The following is a 16,722-nucleotide window of genomic DNA, read 5'->3' as shown; positions in this document are numbered from 1 at the left end:
TAAGAGCTTACAAATTATTATAATTTAATTAACCCGTGGCCAGGGAGAATACAGATATTCAAATTGTTAAAATATACTAAGAATCACCGGCTCGCTGGACGACCCTTGATTTAAAGTGTAGACTATCAGATTTGAATTCAGCTTTAATCAGGTTGACTGAATGAATTAATAATAATTAATTCCCTTACAAATGAGTAAATTCATTACATCGGCCACCCTGCTTTCCAAGATATCGGCAACGGCTGTCAAAAAACCCATATCGGTCGACCACTAGTATTGATACAAATACTTCAGCTAAAATAATGTTTTTTTAATAATGTCTAAGTTAATACTTGTTCAAAACAATCACTTTAGCAAAGTTTGTACTGTTTTCTGCTTATTTTGAAAAATAAAATAATTAATTTTTGTTCAATAAATATACTGTCATTAAAATATGTTAATATAAAAAATATATTTTAAAATACAGAAACAAAAATAATTTTAATAAGTAAAGATTCTGAAAGTACTGAAGGAGATCTAATAATAATTTTATATATATTAACAGTAGTAACAACAAATGATATTTTATTATATGATATGATTACACTGAAAATCATAAAGAAGACCTTTGTCTCAAAATATATGCATTAATTTTAGCGATTCTCATTTGCTACTTAAATCTACAACATTTTAAAAAACAAATTATTAGATCAAGTAAGCACAGAATTAACTTTGCGCTGCTGCACGCGATCGCATCAAGGATCAGACAATTATACACGTGCATCTTGAAAAGCGTATGTTTTGGAAAGTGCTACGCCACGTTTTTGTGCCATCTAGTGGTTTAGATGAAAATAATATCAAAGGCGCCTTTTACCCCAGGGCGCCTTTAGCCCCGTTGTACCCTATATTAGTGTACAAATAAATTAGAAATGAGAAATCTTGCATTAGCAACTAACGAAAATAAAATAAGTTGAACTACCAAAATTGCTAAATTACTAACTGAAATAAATACAAATTAAAGCAAAATTTATATAAAAAAAAGAAAAAGCTAAATGACTAAAAATGTAAATAAAAAATGAAAATATAAAAAAGCTAATTCAGAATATTAATAAATAGTATATTAGTATATAAATTATACCAAAATAACAGTACTTGGAAGTTGTAATTGAATCATAATATTTTCCTCTGCTGTATCTCTTAAATCTTATTGATGTTTGTTTACATTTATAAAGTGCATCAAGATGTATCAAGTCAGCTTTGATTCGTGTTTGACTCATGTTACACACAACCGATTACAACATCAAATTTGAATATGAGCATATTCTTGGAATTTAAGTCTGATGGACTTCTTTTATGATGCTTTCATGGTGCTTTTCCATCATTTTTGGTCCCCTTTCACATTCATTACATGGGAAAAGAGCAGCATGAATGCCTAACGAAAGAATGAAAGAAAGAAAGGTTTGGAATGGCATGAAGGGGAGTAAATGAGAAATTTCATTTATCCTTTTAAAATGTAACCTGATACGAAGGTTTAGAATAGCAAATTTGAATGCCTCTCTCTTGTCATGATCTATGAATGCACAGCATACCACTATCAAATGATGGTCTCAGGTGAAGCACACTTTGTGGGTTGAGCGACGGGTGGTCTACATGTGTGACAAGTGCACACGTGCCTGCCGTGGCTCTCTGAAAGCGAGACATGCGTCTTGCACATAAGCACACGCTCACGGTGTCTCCTATCTGACATTTATGCAGCACTTTGCCTCTGCAAATGAGTTAAGTAATGTAATAATGAGATTAAATGACAGTGTTCCTATCATAGACCATCCCTGAAATATTCAGCTTGTGCTAAAATAAATCAGATATTTTCGGAGTAGAGTCACATGGGCTGTTAATCCATCACTGAAAAATTAGCAATCTAGGTCAAACTAAACGGGTTTAATTAGTTACAATAGCCCCACTATGAGTGTGTGACCGCTGTGCATTGCTGGCAACGAATTCAAAGAGATGTTAAGCTCTGACACACCAAAAGTGGTCATGTGTAAGATCTGAGAATGCGTGCGGATATATGTGTATGTATGGTGTGTATTTTGATACCGTGCTGCGTGTTTCTGAGCTGAAACGCCAGGCTTGTATCACCTTTCACTCTTGGGCCTCATATCCCAAGAGGGATGTTAACCAGCCACATTAGACACTTGCTAGCATGCTGGCGTGCCAGGGAGAGATGGGACGCCTGTACCACGCTACCTGCACTCATACATATTCTACACACGGATAAATCAATTTTTTACTTACCAAGGAGTATGGGTCGCTGATTCTTAATGATATGTCTTTCAGGACTGTGTGACATCAAGACACCACAAGAAGGAGAGATCTTCAACATGAACACAGGTAAGTTCAAATCAGTTTCAGTTTGCTGGAATGATGTTTTTAAAAGTCTCTTACGCTGACCAAGACTGCATTTATTTGACAGTAAATCAGTAATATTGTTAAATATTATTACAATTTAAAATAACTGTTTTTTATTTAAATATATTTCAAAATGTAGATTATTTCTGTGAGCAAAGCTGAATTTTCAGCATCATTACTCCAGTCTTCAGTGTCACATGATCCTTCAGAAATCATTCTAATATGTTTATTTACTGCTTAAGAAACAGTTCTCATTTTTACTAATGTTGAAACCAATTGTGCTGCTTAATATTTTTGTGGAAACCATAATGCATTGTTTTTCAGAATTCTTTGATGAATAGAAAGTTCAAAAGAACAGCATTAAATTTAAATGGAAATCTTTTGTAACATTATAGATAGTCCTTAATGTCACTTTCGATCAATTTAATGCATCCTTGCTAATATATATATATATATATATATATATATATATAAGCTTGAGTTTTCTTGAATCACTGCTAAATGAATAGGCAGCGTTTCAGCTGTAGTCCATATCTATGTCTATATCGATTTTCAATATGGAACTGAAGTTTTGAGAAATTTTGATAAATTGGCATGATAATGACTACAATACAGATATTTCAAGTCTATAGTGACACATACAGAAGCCCACATAGCGCCATGCATTATCAGTAATTTTGTCTTGCTTTTGTGCTCTCGAAAAACAAAAAAATGAGAAGAAATTCACTGTCTACCAGCACAACAACATATACAAACAAAAAAAACAAGTAAATAATTTACATACAATTGATTGAAAATGTGTCTCTCACTTCATGCAGGCTCAACAGGACTTGTTTTTGTAGGGCAGAGCAATGTGATTTTGTGCAGGGGGTGTTCTTAGTTCTTGACTGTCTTTCTCTGAGAACTGTCTTTTCAGAGTCTGACAAAGATTCTGGCATCCAAACTGCCTTTTTGACATCCAGAGGTATAGCTGTCAAAGAAAAGGAAACCCATCAGACCATATCTGGCAGTGCTAACACCCCACCCTGTCAATCCACAAAATAGTCTCGTGGTGTTCTCACTTTTAGGTTCGGCAACCTTGGATGCCAGGACTTTTTTAAAACACTTACAGCTAATACGCACTAAGATTTCTGCCACATATTAGATGTGATGGTATTTTATTTATATTCTGAATAGATATACTGTTCTATTATTTTGATACTCTGCAATATACACTACTATTCAAAAGTCTGGGATCATTAAAACACTTTTGTAAGTTTTGTAAGTCTCTTATGCTCCACAACACATTTATTTGATCAAACATACAGTAAATACAGTAATATTGTGAAAAATGATTATAATTTAAAATAACTTTTCTATTTTAAAACATAATTCATTCCTGTGATGGCAAAATAAATCATTCTAATATGCTGATTTGCTGCTCAAGAAACATTTTTTATTATTATCAATGTTGAAAACAGTTGTGCTGTTTTCAGAATTCTTTGATGAATAGAAAGTTCAAAAGAACAGCATTAAATTTAAATGGAAATCTTTTGTAACATTATAGATAGTCCTTAATGTCACTGTTGAAAACAGTTGTGCTGCTTAATATTTTTGTGGAAACTGATACATTTGTTTGATAATTAGAAGGGTGAAAAGAACAGAATTTTTATTTGAAATTTTATTTTTTGTAACAAGGTAAACAATGTATTTAATGTATCCTTACTGAATAAAAGTATTCTTTTTCATAAAAAATAAATAAATAAAAATCTTACTGACCCCAGAAAAGTTACCATGCAGGGAAAAATATCTGTGAATTTTAAAAGCGATTTCCAGGTGTTGAAAAGACATGTAATTAAGACATTTTAAAAAGTTAATTTCTATAGTCAATACACTATACATTTTTGTATATTCTAAGTTTCATTTCATCTGTTAGAAATTGCAATTTGCGAGTGCAGTCTCTAGTAATCACTAATTGAAATGGAAAGGCAGTCATGGAAAGGTGTGGAAACCCTTCACAGAGACACTGAAAAGAAGCAGTTTAAAATGTTTAGTCAGTCAGACCACAATACATCCACCCACACCCATTCAGCATGCCCAGATACAGTATACCAAGCATGTGCATCACGCAAAAAAATCCATCCTGGCATGTGAATTAATTTTGTAATGTATATTGTTGTGTTGCTAAGGACATTTCACATTGCTCTGCTTGCTGAGTCACAGTTATCTTGCCGTGCAGCAGTACTGATGCATGTGTATTTGTGTTTGCATGTGCTGCTGCGCTTTTCACAGACAGTGGAGGACATGTCCACAAAAGCGCCACATTTTCACTCACTCTAACCCCCATGAAGAGAATCCAGAGCTCACCAAACCTATACACGCTCACAGGTATCAGGAACCAGATCACACTCATATTCATATTCATGTTTGCCTGTTTATTATAAGCATTATATGTGAGCAGTGGAGCTGAAGATATTGCTGCTGGTGTTAAAAGTGACGATGTGTTTACTCAGACACCGCGAGCAGGAATTCCTCTTCACTGCACTCAGCATCACTGATTCCACATCTGTGTTTTGTCTTGTGCATCTTATGTCCTACCACAGCCTCCCTCCCTCACTGCCTTTCTTTCTTTCTCTCCTGTACTCTTGCTCGCCGTCTCATTCTTGTGCTTGCAGCTCCTTAACCAATGTTTGAGAGCGGTAGCTCTCCTTTCCTTTGCTTAAAGGGAAAAAGCAGCTCACCGTGGCCAGATCGTTGCCATAGTTGTGCACCTCCATGGCAACAATTGTATACTTCAGGCTTTTTCCCCTGTCTCTCTCGGCACAGTTTCCTCTGGGGGTGACCCTTTTTGTTTGAGCAGTCTCACGGACTATGACATCACACACACATATTCTCCATTGTTTAATCAGTCTGCGGGCGGTCGAGGTGCTGCAGGAGTGAGCAAACTGAACGAACACAACTCATTCAGGACAGAGTTAGTCCGCTGTTCATTTAGCACTGCGCTTAATGAGCAAGGGTTATTATGTCAAATTATAAACAGTAACATTTTCTTTGTAAAATGTTAAGGGGAACCTCCTTTATAAATAAATCTGTCTTACTTCATGCTGTCATATATTTTTCTCTCTTCCATTCATCGGTTGTTTTAAAAGCTGAAGCAGTGGTTTGGAATAAATTAAGCATGTTATTTATGCACACATAGTCCACTAAAAACATGAATCACTAATGAGTGAACATCTTATACCTCATTTGCAGTAGGCACTATGTGAAAAGGAGATCCCTTGATAGTGTTTAACAGTTTTTTTTTTTAATCAAATTTTAACCCATGCAGACTCTGAATCACAATCTAAAGATTCAGGTAAGCAACCTTTATTATTATTTTTTATTATTTATTTTATTATTAATTATTTATTTAACATTTTTACAAATAAAACATGCTTTGGAAAAATGTATCTGTTCTTGCAGAGTTTTCTCAGAATTCCTCATTCTTAATAATCAACAGTAGCATTCTGTGGTCAAATATTTTGTATATATGAATATGAAACACTTTGAAGTGTTTTGTTTGTCTCTTGTCAGATTTGTGGAGGCCCGGCAGCAGCACCAGTGATGGTCTGAGAAATGGTGACGTGTGCTCTTCTTCTCTGGCAGCTAAAGGCTACAGAAGTGTCAGACCCACCTTTCAGGATAAAAAGTCTCCCACACCAGTATGTTTTGCTGTGTTTACTCATCCTTACTGTTGCTAGAGGTTTTCCTTCCTCAGGAAATGTCTGTGGAAGTCCATTTGACAGGTTTTATTAATGACATTTTTAACTGTACCGTTCACATCCATTTCCAGTGTTTGAAAACTGAGCACAAAGCAAAGCTCTCAACTATACATATATATATATATACAGTATATGTATTAAGCATTAAACCCTGTCAGGGCTCCAGACTGCGACCAAATATGCTAGCTGCATTTTGCGACCATTTTTCCTGCTGGTGCGACTGCTAAAATGTAATAATTAAAAAAAAAATTGTATATTAATGCACAGGCGATTTCGTTAACGGCGCATCCAGTCAGTCTCTGTTGTCGCTTAACGAAACCATGCTACTCGTTTGAATTGCGCAGCGCTCAGAGTGTAGAGCCTGGTTTATACTTGCCGCATCCGCACAAGCGCGAAGGTGCGCGCAGCAAAAATGACGTGAATATTGAAGAAACGATGGATGGTTTTCGAGCTAAAGTAAAGTAAAAGACCGCTTCTTAAACCAGAGAAGGTGAACGTGAACATGTCGGTATTCTTGTGGGAAAAAAAACATGCAAGCACTGTCACCGACAGCAAGCTTAGTTTTACTTTTCTTTTTGTTTTCATTTTGAAAAGCTTGTTATCTTTGCTGTTTACCTCACGTTACGCTATGGAGGCTCTCTTTTATTTTATTTTATTTTATTTTTTTATTTGATTCCTCAGTGTTTGCTAAATGTTCTGTAAGTTATTAGTGGGTAAATAATACTGCATTGTGCTTTTTAATTAAGAATAACAATGAATCCATCTTTTGTTTTAGTCTTAAAAAGGGAAAGGTGTGTAGATGTATGTAAGCAAAACAGACAACTATCTTTTCTTGTAAAACGTGACAACAAGATCGCGATTGCGAAAGTAAAAGCACCCAAAGCCCGGCTTATAACATAGCAAAAGAAGAACTCCTGTTCACAAAATTCAAATCACAAATAATACTACTGATGAAAAAGAAGGGGTTGAATGTTAACCACTTTCGTTTCCATAAAACTATAAACTATGATAAAAGTTCATCAGCATGCACTGATTAAACCTATGTTGTAGCGCAAAAAAAATAATAAAAATAAATAAATTAAAAAAGTTAGTCGCAAAAGTGTGACCAGTGGGAAGAATGAGTCTGGAGCCCTGCTGTTACCCAAGTTATTGTGAGAAATAAAAATACTAAATAAACATTTAAAAAATAACGTAAATACAAGTTTACTAATAAATGCTTGGACCAAAACAATATTATATTATAATATATTTATATATATATTTATTTATTTATAAATTATTGAATTTACTTAATGAATATAATGAAATAAATAAATAAAATATCTCAAATTCAAAAAGTATTTTTTTTTACTTTATATACTACCAAATGCTGGTAAGAATAAATAAATAAATCAAGCAGGGTTGCAAAAATAAAAAAAGAGGTTGATGATGAAGATGATGGAGAGGTTCAGGTCCTAGTTTGCACCTTATGGAAAGTGCCTGTTTGTTTTTATTTTGAAGCGAAGCTTACTGACTTTAAACCATATCGAAAAAGTTCATTTCCGTTTCCTTTCCAATTGCGGAGAGTTTCTGAATTCTAATATTATTTAATCTACTTTCTCTCCTCACTTGTACTTTTATTTGTAATGTTTGTGTTCTCATTGTCACACAAGTGCCTGAGAGAAACTTTTCAGTTGTGCCTGTCCTCACTATAACACTCAACTGTTTATCTCAGAGAGGCAACCATGTCCACACCCTCTTATTCAATGAGAGAACCACTACAGAACAACAGTATCTGAGCTGTGCTCTAATATCCCAATGCCCACTCTCCTCAATCAGGCACAAGAGCATAGTGTCCACTCCAACAGACTGCTGTCCACAGCGGACCAAACCTCATGCTCTTTACAAGCAGAGCAGCCCTACTTACACCCTCCATCTAGGGAGCTGGAGAGAGACGTAGCTTCCGTCTACATCCGCATTAACCCTAGGCCTCAGATATCGGGACGGCACACACAGGCACTGTCTTTGAGACCCCCTACCCCTCCTAAAAGGATGGACCTCTTGGATAGCAGCTCATGCCCCTGCCCTCCACTGCCATCCACAGCCCCTCCAGTGGTATATGTTACGGATTTCATAACCATATATGCATTAGCTTAATAACAACCTTCCCTACACCATGCTGTACCTTAGCAAACATAATTAATCCTGTTTTTCCATTTTGCTGTTGCATATTCAGGTTCATGTCATTGTAAAAGGAGATCTTTCCTTTTTTTTAAATTTATTTTGATGGTAAAATCTTGAATTGCACTGGCAATGGACTTGAATCACTTTTCAAACAACATTTATTCTGCTAACTGCACAGTATTTTGGCTTATACAAATAAATATACACTACCGTTCAAAAGTTTAGAGTCAGTAAATTTTTTTTGTTTCGTTTTGCAAGAAATGAATACTTCTGTTCAGCATTACACATTAATTACATTTAAAGTAGAGAGCATAAAGACATTTATAATGTTACAAAAGATTTGTTTCAAATAAATGCTGTTCTTTTGAACTTTTGTTCATCAAAGAATCCTGAAAATAAAAAATAGCGAACAGTTGATCTTTCCTTTTTTTTAAATTTATTTTGATGGTAAAATCTTGAATTGCACTGGCAATGGACTTGAATCACTTTTCAAACAACATTTATTCTGCTAACTGCACAGTATTTTGGCTTATACAAATAAATATACACTACCGTTCAAAAGTTTAGAGTCAGTACATTTTTTTTGTTTCGTTTTGCAAGAAATTAATACTTCTGTTCAGCATTACACATTAATTACATTTAAAGTAGAGAGCATAAAGACATTTATAATGTTACAAAAGATTTGTTTCAATTAAATGCTGTTCTTTTGAACTTTTGTTCATCAAAGAATCCTGAAAATAAAAAATAGCGAACAGTTATTTTAAACTGTAATAATACTGGTGAGCATAAGATACATCTTTCAAAAACATTTAATAATCTTACTGACCTCAAACTTTCAAACAGTCGTGTACGGTATTATATATATACTGTATTTTTTATACATGTACATATTTTCTACAAGATGATTGTGACTTTAAAAACCTAGAATTGGTTTTCCTACATTATGAGCTTTTTTCTTTTCCAATTATGCTCAAATGCAACACTGGAATAACATTTTGATCTCACGTCTGTAACACCTCCTTCCTCTCTAACGCACAGCCGTCAGCAGCATCTCATCACTACGTCTCTCACATGCGCTGTGCCCAGCTGCTGAATCTCATCTGTGCCACTCTCCTCTCTGTCATTCAGCCTGAGGTGCCAGCCCTCCTCAAACAAGCCTATCCCGGAACAGCACTGACCTCCCAGTCACCACCTAACCGGCTCAGACTCTCCCTCGATTTCATCAGACCTGACCTTCACCCCGAGACCCCTTCTCCAGGCCCTCCCTCTCCCGGCTCGGAGCCTCCGCTGGGGCAGAGCCGCTGCTCTTCCCGCACTCAGAGCGAAGCGTCCACAGCAGTGCTGGAGGAGTTGAGGGCGTGTGGACTAGGCCCAGAGGGTGGCTCTCGTACCCCTTCTCCAACCCTCAGCCCGATGAGTGCGGTCACAGTCAACATGGTGTTACACTCCCCTCCAGCTAGCACCGCTCATGTAACTGTTCACCGTCTGTAACTTACTGCTTCTTTCTTTGTCAGTTTTCATAAGGATTCCTACTGTACCTCTATTTCTAAAGGGGACATATTCAACATTTGTTGTATACTGTTTTAAAAAAATGGGGTCATGAAGTTTTTTTTTTTTTTAAATCAATACTTTCATTCGGCAACGACGCAAGGAAATTGATCAAAATTGACAGTAAAGACAAAAGATTTCTATTTAAAATAAAAGCTTTTCTTTTAATGATCAAAGAATTCTGAAAAAAAAAGTAACAAGTAAAAGTACAAAAGTACTAAGCAGCACAACCAGCCAGTTCAACTTCTAAGAAAAGACTGGAGTAATGACTGCTGAAAATTGAGCTTTGCCATCACAAGAATAAATTACATATTATAGTAGACAACTGATTTTTGAAATTATAATAATATTTTGTAATATCTATGATTTGACTATATATTTGATCAAATAAATGCAGCTTTAGTGAGCAAAAGAGACTTATTTCAAAAACATTTAAAAAATTTTACAGACCCCAAATTGTAGCATATATATATAAGTCCACTTATAATGTTTTTAGCACCAATTTTTTTGCATCTCCTGTCTCACCCTTTTTTATGATATGTCCCCTTTAATTGTACAGTACAAATGCTTTTTTTCATTCATTATCTCTTCTTTTCTCCTCTCATCAATTTGACAACTTATTGTTTATTGTTTCTAATTTGGTTTCATTGCTCTGCATGTTTAGGGGCTGGTTTAACAGACACCAATATCACTTGCCCACTGTTCACATTTAACGGTTTCACCATTTCTTCTCTGTGTAACATCTGGGGTTATACCAAGACTAACATATTCTTTAGAAAAACATCAAATCAAGGGTCCCGAGGGTCTTCACTAACACCTTTTGCCAAACAGTATGCTGAGATTCTCAGTATGACACACTGTCTTTGTCAAAAACTTCAGGTGCAGGAGAACATGGTTTTGTTGAGACTTCTTGTACTGTTCCTGTGGTATCTCTTTTGGTATACTAACGCTTAATATTAACTATTGTTTGTCTTGGAAATCAATAAATAAATCCAAATTTATTATTAAATTTGAAAATGTAAAAAAAAAAATATATATATATTTTTTTTTTGATCTGCCCAGTGGGTGGGTACTGTATTTTTATGTATATTTTACTAGTCAATCCACAGATCTGTGGGGGATTTGTTTTCATTGTTTGTTATTCCATTCTTTATCCTCTGTCAACGTTCATTAAGGCTAACAGATGTCATCTGTGACAAAACAGTCCAATCTCAATGTAATTTATTATACCTAAAGATGTTTGTTCAGTTAACAGGGTCTTTCTGTTGTGTTATACAGGGCCAGATGACTGTGAACGGGGGTCTGAGTGTGCCAGCAAGCCCTCGTAGTCACTTCCAAAGACCCTTTTCTCCCTCAACATACCCCCGTCCTCCTTCACTGAGCCATAGTATTACAGCCATGCAGCAGGCTAGAAGCACTGGTGAGTACTGATGCTAATCTAACACTTCCACATGCTCTTGTGTCAGTGACGTTCACCGTCATTATTGATTTCATCATTGGTAAGAACAAGGAAACTGAATTGGGTAATTGCTAAAAACACTTTGTATCAATTTAACCACAGCCACAGGCTATATGTGTGTATATATTACATTTATAACATTTTCTTTCAAATAGTAGTAAATAAGTAATAGGGCTGGAAAAAAGTTGTTTTCGAATAAATCTTAATTTTTCTTTAAACAATCCCAATACTGATTCACAGAATCCCACATTTTCCCCGCTGCTGGTTGCAAATCCTTTTAGTGAATCAAAAACATGAATCATGTTTGTTCATGAATCATGAACAAATGACTCTTAAGTTTTTTTTGTGTGTGTGTGTGAATCAAAAACATACGGCATGACCAGTGTGGTCTGATTCATGAACAAATGACTCTCTTAAGTCATCTTTTTCAGTGAATCAAAAACATACAGCATGACCAGTGCAGTCTGATTCACAAACAAATGATTCTCTTAAGTTGGTTCTTTTTAGTGAGTCAAAGACATAAAGCATGACCAGTGTGGTCTGATTCATGAATGAATAACTCTCATAAGCCAGTCCTTTTTAGTGAATCAAAAACCTTCTGCGTGACCAGTGGAGTCTGATTGACAAACAAATGACTCGCACTAGCCAGTCCTTTTTAGTTGAGTCCTGAAGCAATTTGAATACTTACTATTAGTTTTAATCAGTCGGAAACACTCACATGTGTAATTTACAGCATTAGCAGAAGGAAAATTTATTTTATATGTTAGCAAAATGGACATTATAACTGAAATATAGCACATCAAAATCTAATTGCGACTAGTTTGTGAATTAGAATCGGATCGAATCAGGAAATCTGTATTGATACCCAGCCGTAATAAGTAGCATAAGCTGTGAACATGGCTTTATTAAATAATCAAAGACATGATATGAGTGAGGTAACAGAGCTATAAAAATACTTATTCCAGAATAGTGTTTTTATTGTCCTGGAAATATCTGTACAGCCAAATGTATGTCATAAGTGTTGCAGTACAGCTGTGCAAATGTTCTCTCTGGTCTCTGATAAGTCACTGGCGTGATGTGCCAGACTCTAATGAAGTACTAATGAGTAAGAAAGCGTGACCTGACTGCAGCGGTGTTTACCACCCGGGTGACACTAAGCGTATCTCGACTGGTCCGCTCTGAGTGTGCGTCCGCGATCTCTCTAATCCCACGTGGCAAATGCCGGGGATTAAGCTCAAATCTGAGTGCCGGAGTGGTTGGGGTGAGGGAGGAGCTGAGACACTGGGATTAGAGCATCTGTGTGCGTGAGGCTGGCATTTGTCTCTGAACTAGAGCCCATTTTGCTGTTTTTCCCCAAAAGGCTTCGGTCTGAATGCCCATACATGCCGGACTGTATGTGGAGAGCTGCTTTCTGTGTTTATTATTCTATGCCAGAATGCTGGAATCAACATATTTATGGATTATTTCTCCTGATTTGGAATTACAGTCTGCACTGCATCCCTGACCTGGCTGTTTTTCTCAGTTACTGACATGGGAATGTTGGTTAGTTCCAGGGGAATTACTAAAAACACACACCCCCCAACCTGACCCTGTCTTCCTCCCATCAGCCTATGAGTCTAGCACTCCGATCTACGCCAGAGTGGATCCTCCTGCACGAGCAACACAGACTGACAGGAAAGAAACTACAGGGAAAGCTCCGCTCTATACTGGCATCGGTCCTGTGGATGAGTCCGGGATTCCCGCTGCCATACTGACGGTGAGTGAATGCTGTTCCAGGATGTTAATCTTTTGTTTCCATATTTATACTGTGCAGCCAAGAATAAATATAATCCTTTGGTATTATCGTTTACATTTTTGTCATGCACTCAAGTCAGAGAAGCAAATTATTAATGTAACGAATCAGCTCATGGGAAATATGAATAATTAATCATAACTAGTTATAATTAATTATGAATCCATCAGCCTATGAGTCTAGCACTCCGATCTACGCCAGAGTGGATCCTCCTGCACGAGCAACACAGACTGACAGGAAAGAAACTACAGGGAAAGCTCCGCTCTATACTGGCATCGGTCCTGTGGATGAGTCCGGGATTCCCGCTGCCATACTGACGGTGAGTGAATGCTGTTCCAGGATGTTAATCTTTTGTTTCCATATTTATACTGTGCAGCTAAGAATAAATATAATCCTTTGGTATTATCGTTTACATTTTTGTCATGCACTCAAGTCAGAGAAGCAAATTATTAAGCAAATTAATTATATTTTCTTTAACTGTGTGCATTTATGGTGGACATTTTTTTGTACATTTTTATAAACGTTAAGAACATTTCTACCACAATGTATTTTCTTACCACAAATAATGTATTGTTTTACAGCATTTTGTGATGAAAATTACATGTTTGCAGTAAAATAGCTAGCATTTAGGTACTGTTTTATGTATCTTAAATACACAAATAAATAAGAAATAAATGATATTTTTACACTTAATAATTTGACAAAATTACACCTTAATTGCAAATGATGCACAATAAAAAATATTATGCTCACAAATGATATTTCTAGATTTATATAAATCATTTTAACAAAAAATATCAAAATGGTTTATGATTAATTTACTTTTTAGATAATCATTGTTTTAATCATGTAATAATTTATAAATATTTTCATAGTTGAAAGTCTGGATCTGGGATATGGATACAATAAAAATCTATAATCTATAACAATGCATTTGAAAAGTAACAAATATGACGATGAACGCATGGCAGAAAGTTTTCAAGACAGCTTTAATGTGTTATTTTTATAACAAAAATGACTTTTAGTCTGTTTGTTTTATTATAAATAAATCTCTGGCACATAAAAGCGGCAAAAGATGAAGAGACACCTATATGTTACTGGAGAATATCATACTGTAACTACTACAGACCTGTTTAGAGTTAATCAACAGCATAAAAATGCTATACACATGTTTGCCTAAAAGCCTGAAAGCTGGCCTTGCTGACTCTTTATTGGCTCTGGAGACATTGTCGGAAGTGCATACCTATAATTGTTAATTCCAGAATTAATCTTCAGTCGGTCTCTGGTCACATGGGACTGGTTGTTTTGATTTGTGCACTAAATTGCATTTTCCCACACAGAGTTTAATTTAGCCCCAGGGAAACAGGGGCAGCTGTGCTCAGCATCATTGATGGGCCAGCAGACAGACAGTGATGTGTCTCTCTCAGCTTCACGTGGAGAGGCCAGTTGCATCAGCATTTTTATAGGAGCCTTTTTGATCCAGAGTTTTGGACTCAAGGTCATGGAGCACATTCGGGTTGCTATTTGTTTTCTCAACTTTGCATCTGGACCTTGGAATCTTAATCTGTAAGAGCTGGGAAGGCCTGTAATCTAAAAGATGCTTGCTTTGTGTGTTGTTTTAGACTGTTGACCGGCCAAAAGATTGGTACAAGACCATGTTCAAACAGATTCATGTGGTGCCTAAACCAGGTAGGACTGGATTTTTTTTATATTTACCTTCATTACTTTAAAAATGCATGCTTTGCATTCCCTGTTAACATATTATGTGGTTATTGGAAGGATTATTTTTAGTCAAACACTGACATACCAACTTATTTTTAGTTAAATATCTGCTTTTTCACTTTGAAAGCTATTTTTAGAGCATGTATGCAACATAGAAAGGGAAGGAAAACATTTTTGCAGACTAAACAGGATTACAGTGTCTGTTGGTTTGTTTATTATTTTATGCTGTAAGTGACCGATATTTACTGTTTGGTTTTATGAATGCAAAGAATATACAGAATCTCATTGCTATTGTGATTTTAATTATGTCAGACAAGACAAAGCCCTCTATTTTCTGTTTGATTATGGACCTTTCTGCTAAGGGGATAGTTTAAAAAAAAAAAATTTTTTTGCAGAGAAGGGCATCCTAGGGCCACCTAAAAAGAAGTGACAATAAAAGAGCTTTACTCAGCAGGTTGTGGATTACAAGTGTGTTCATTACTGGAAATGGTCTGTCAGGGGGTTTGCCTGAGAGATTACAGAGGTCACAGGATCAAACCCTTCATTTAGCATCTTATGTCTTTTTAATTGTCTTACTCCCACATCCTGCTTACAAATGAGTTTATGTTACTACGTTTAAAATGCAGTTCCAGTTTATGATATATTTTATCCATGTTAATCATATTTGTTTTCACAGAGAAGGAATGGTCTGGGTCCCATTCTGCCACAGATCCTGTTACAAGTACTGCTACAACTATTTCCAAACAAGGTCTCTCTTTGATTCAGTATTTCTTTATTACCAAATAATGTTGATACCAAATAATCAAAACGAGAAGAAGCAATAAAACTAATATGAACCAATAGCAATATGTATAATTATCTTCTTTTTTTTTGAACACTTTATTTTAGTGTCCTTGTTACATGTTACATGTGACATGTACTTACCATAGTAATAACAATAATTATGCATTATTCATTTTATGCATCATTTTAATTTTTAATGTTTCAAAAAAAGTAATAAGAAATTAATTGAATAACTAAATTCAAGTTTATTACAAATGATTTTATCATTTAAATTAAATATATTTCTGTATAAATAAAACAGTTATATATGCACCGCTGGCCCAAAGATTTGAATAATTAAGCATTTTTAATGCTTTATAAGTCCCTTATGATTACCAAGGCTGCGTTTATTTGAAACAATATAATTTTGATGCAAAAATACATTAAGTTTTTAAACTGCATTTTTGTATAAAACATTTTACCATATCAAATAAATGCAGCCTTGGTAAGCATATGAGACGTTTAAAATTATAACACTTTAAAAAATATTGTACAATATTGTGAAATATTATCACAATTTAAAATAACAATTTTCAATTTAAAAATATTTTAAAATGCAATTTATTCCTGTAATAGCAAAGCTGAATTTTCAGCAGCCATTACTCCAGTCTTCAGTGTCACATGATCCTTCAGAAATCATTCTAATACACTAAAAAATAAAATTAAAAAAATCCATAAAAATAGGGTACTGTTTATTTATTTATTTAAATTAAAATATTATATTTTTATTATTATATATTTGTTATTATTTCTTTCAGATAAGCATGCTGCACCTAATGCTGTTCAGGCCCATCCTGCACCTAAAACCAGCACCTACCGGCCCATCACCAAGAGTGTCTCTGATAACGGCGTGCACGGTTTCAGGGCGCCTGCCTCCTCTTCTCTCCCTTCTCCTCTGCCCACATCAGCATCCACACAGCAGAGATCCAATGAAAGGGAGGCACCACATAGAGGCAGGAGCACACCTGACACGTGAGAACCATTCATCCATGCTTATTCAATGACAACAATAATTCTCAGGCAAACTTAATTTTAAGGATTTTCAGATATCCCAGTGGGGAAGTCGTGGCCTAATGGTTAGAGAGTCG

At 35.4% G+C, this 16,722-nt stretch overlaps 1 protein-coding gene across 1 annotated transcript in view; it reads left to right on the top strand.

The window, feature by feature from the left end:
- The window catches only part of LOC107752042 (sorbin and SH3 domain-containing protein 2-like), a 59,559-nt gene that overhangs the window by 20,865 nt on the left and 21,972 nt on the right, over nucleotides 1–16,722 (top strand). The window contains exons 3-13 of the mRNA XM_016567893.1: nucleotides 2,317–2,370; nucleotides 4,660–4,755; nucleotides 5,696–5,722; nucleotides 5,941–6,068; nucleotides 7,947–8,222; nucleotides 9,420–9,761; nucleotides 11,118–11,259; nucleotides 12,906–13,054; nucleotides 14,713–14,779; nucleotides 15,489–15,560; nucleotides 16,393–16,606. Coding sequence (XP_016423379.1) covers nucleotides 2,317–2,370; nucleotides 4,660–4,755; nucleotides 5,696–5,722; nucleotides 5,941–6,068; nucleotides 7,947–8,222; nucleotides 9,420–9,761; nucleotides 11,118–11,259; nucleotides 12,906–13,054; nucleotides 14,713–14,779; nucleotides 15,489–15,560; nucleotides 16,393–16,606 — 1,567 coding nt within the window. The remainder of the gene's footprint in view (nucleotides 1–2,316; nucleotides 2,371–4,659; nucleotides 4,756–5,695; nucleotides 5,723–5,940; nucleotides 6,069–7,946; nucleotides 8,223–9,419; nucleotides 9,762–11,117; nucleotides 11,260–12,905; nucleotides 13,055–14,712; nucleotides 14,780–15,488; nucleotides 15,561–16,392; nucleotides 16,607–16,722) is intronic.

This window comes from Sinocyclocheilus rhinocerous, unplaced genomic scaffold, assembly GCF_001515625.1.
Source record: "Sinocyclocheilus rhinocerous isolate Xijiao unplaced genomic scaffold, SAMN03320098_v1.1 scaffold662, whole genome shotgun sequence".
Taxonomy (NCBI): Eukaryota; Metazoa; Chordata; class Actinopteri; order Cypriniformes; family Cyprinidae; genus Sinocyclocheilus; species Sinocyclocheilus rhinocerous.
The sequence above is the reverse complement of the archived record's forward strand: the minus strand, read 5'-3'. Positions and strand labels throughout refer to the sequence as shown.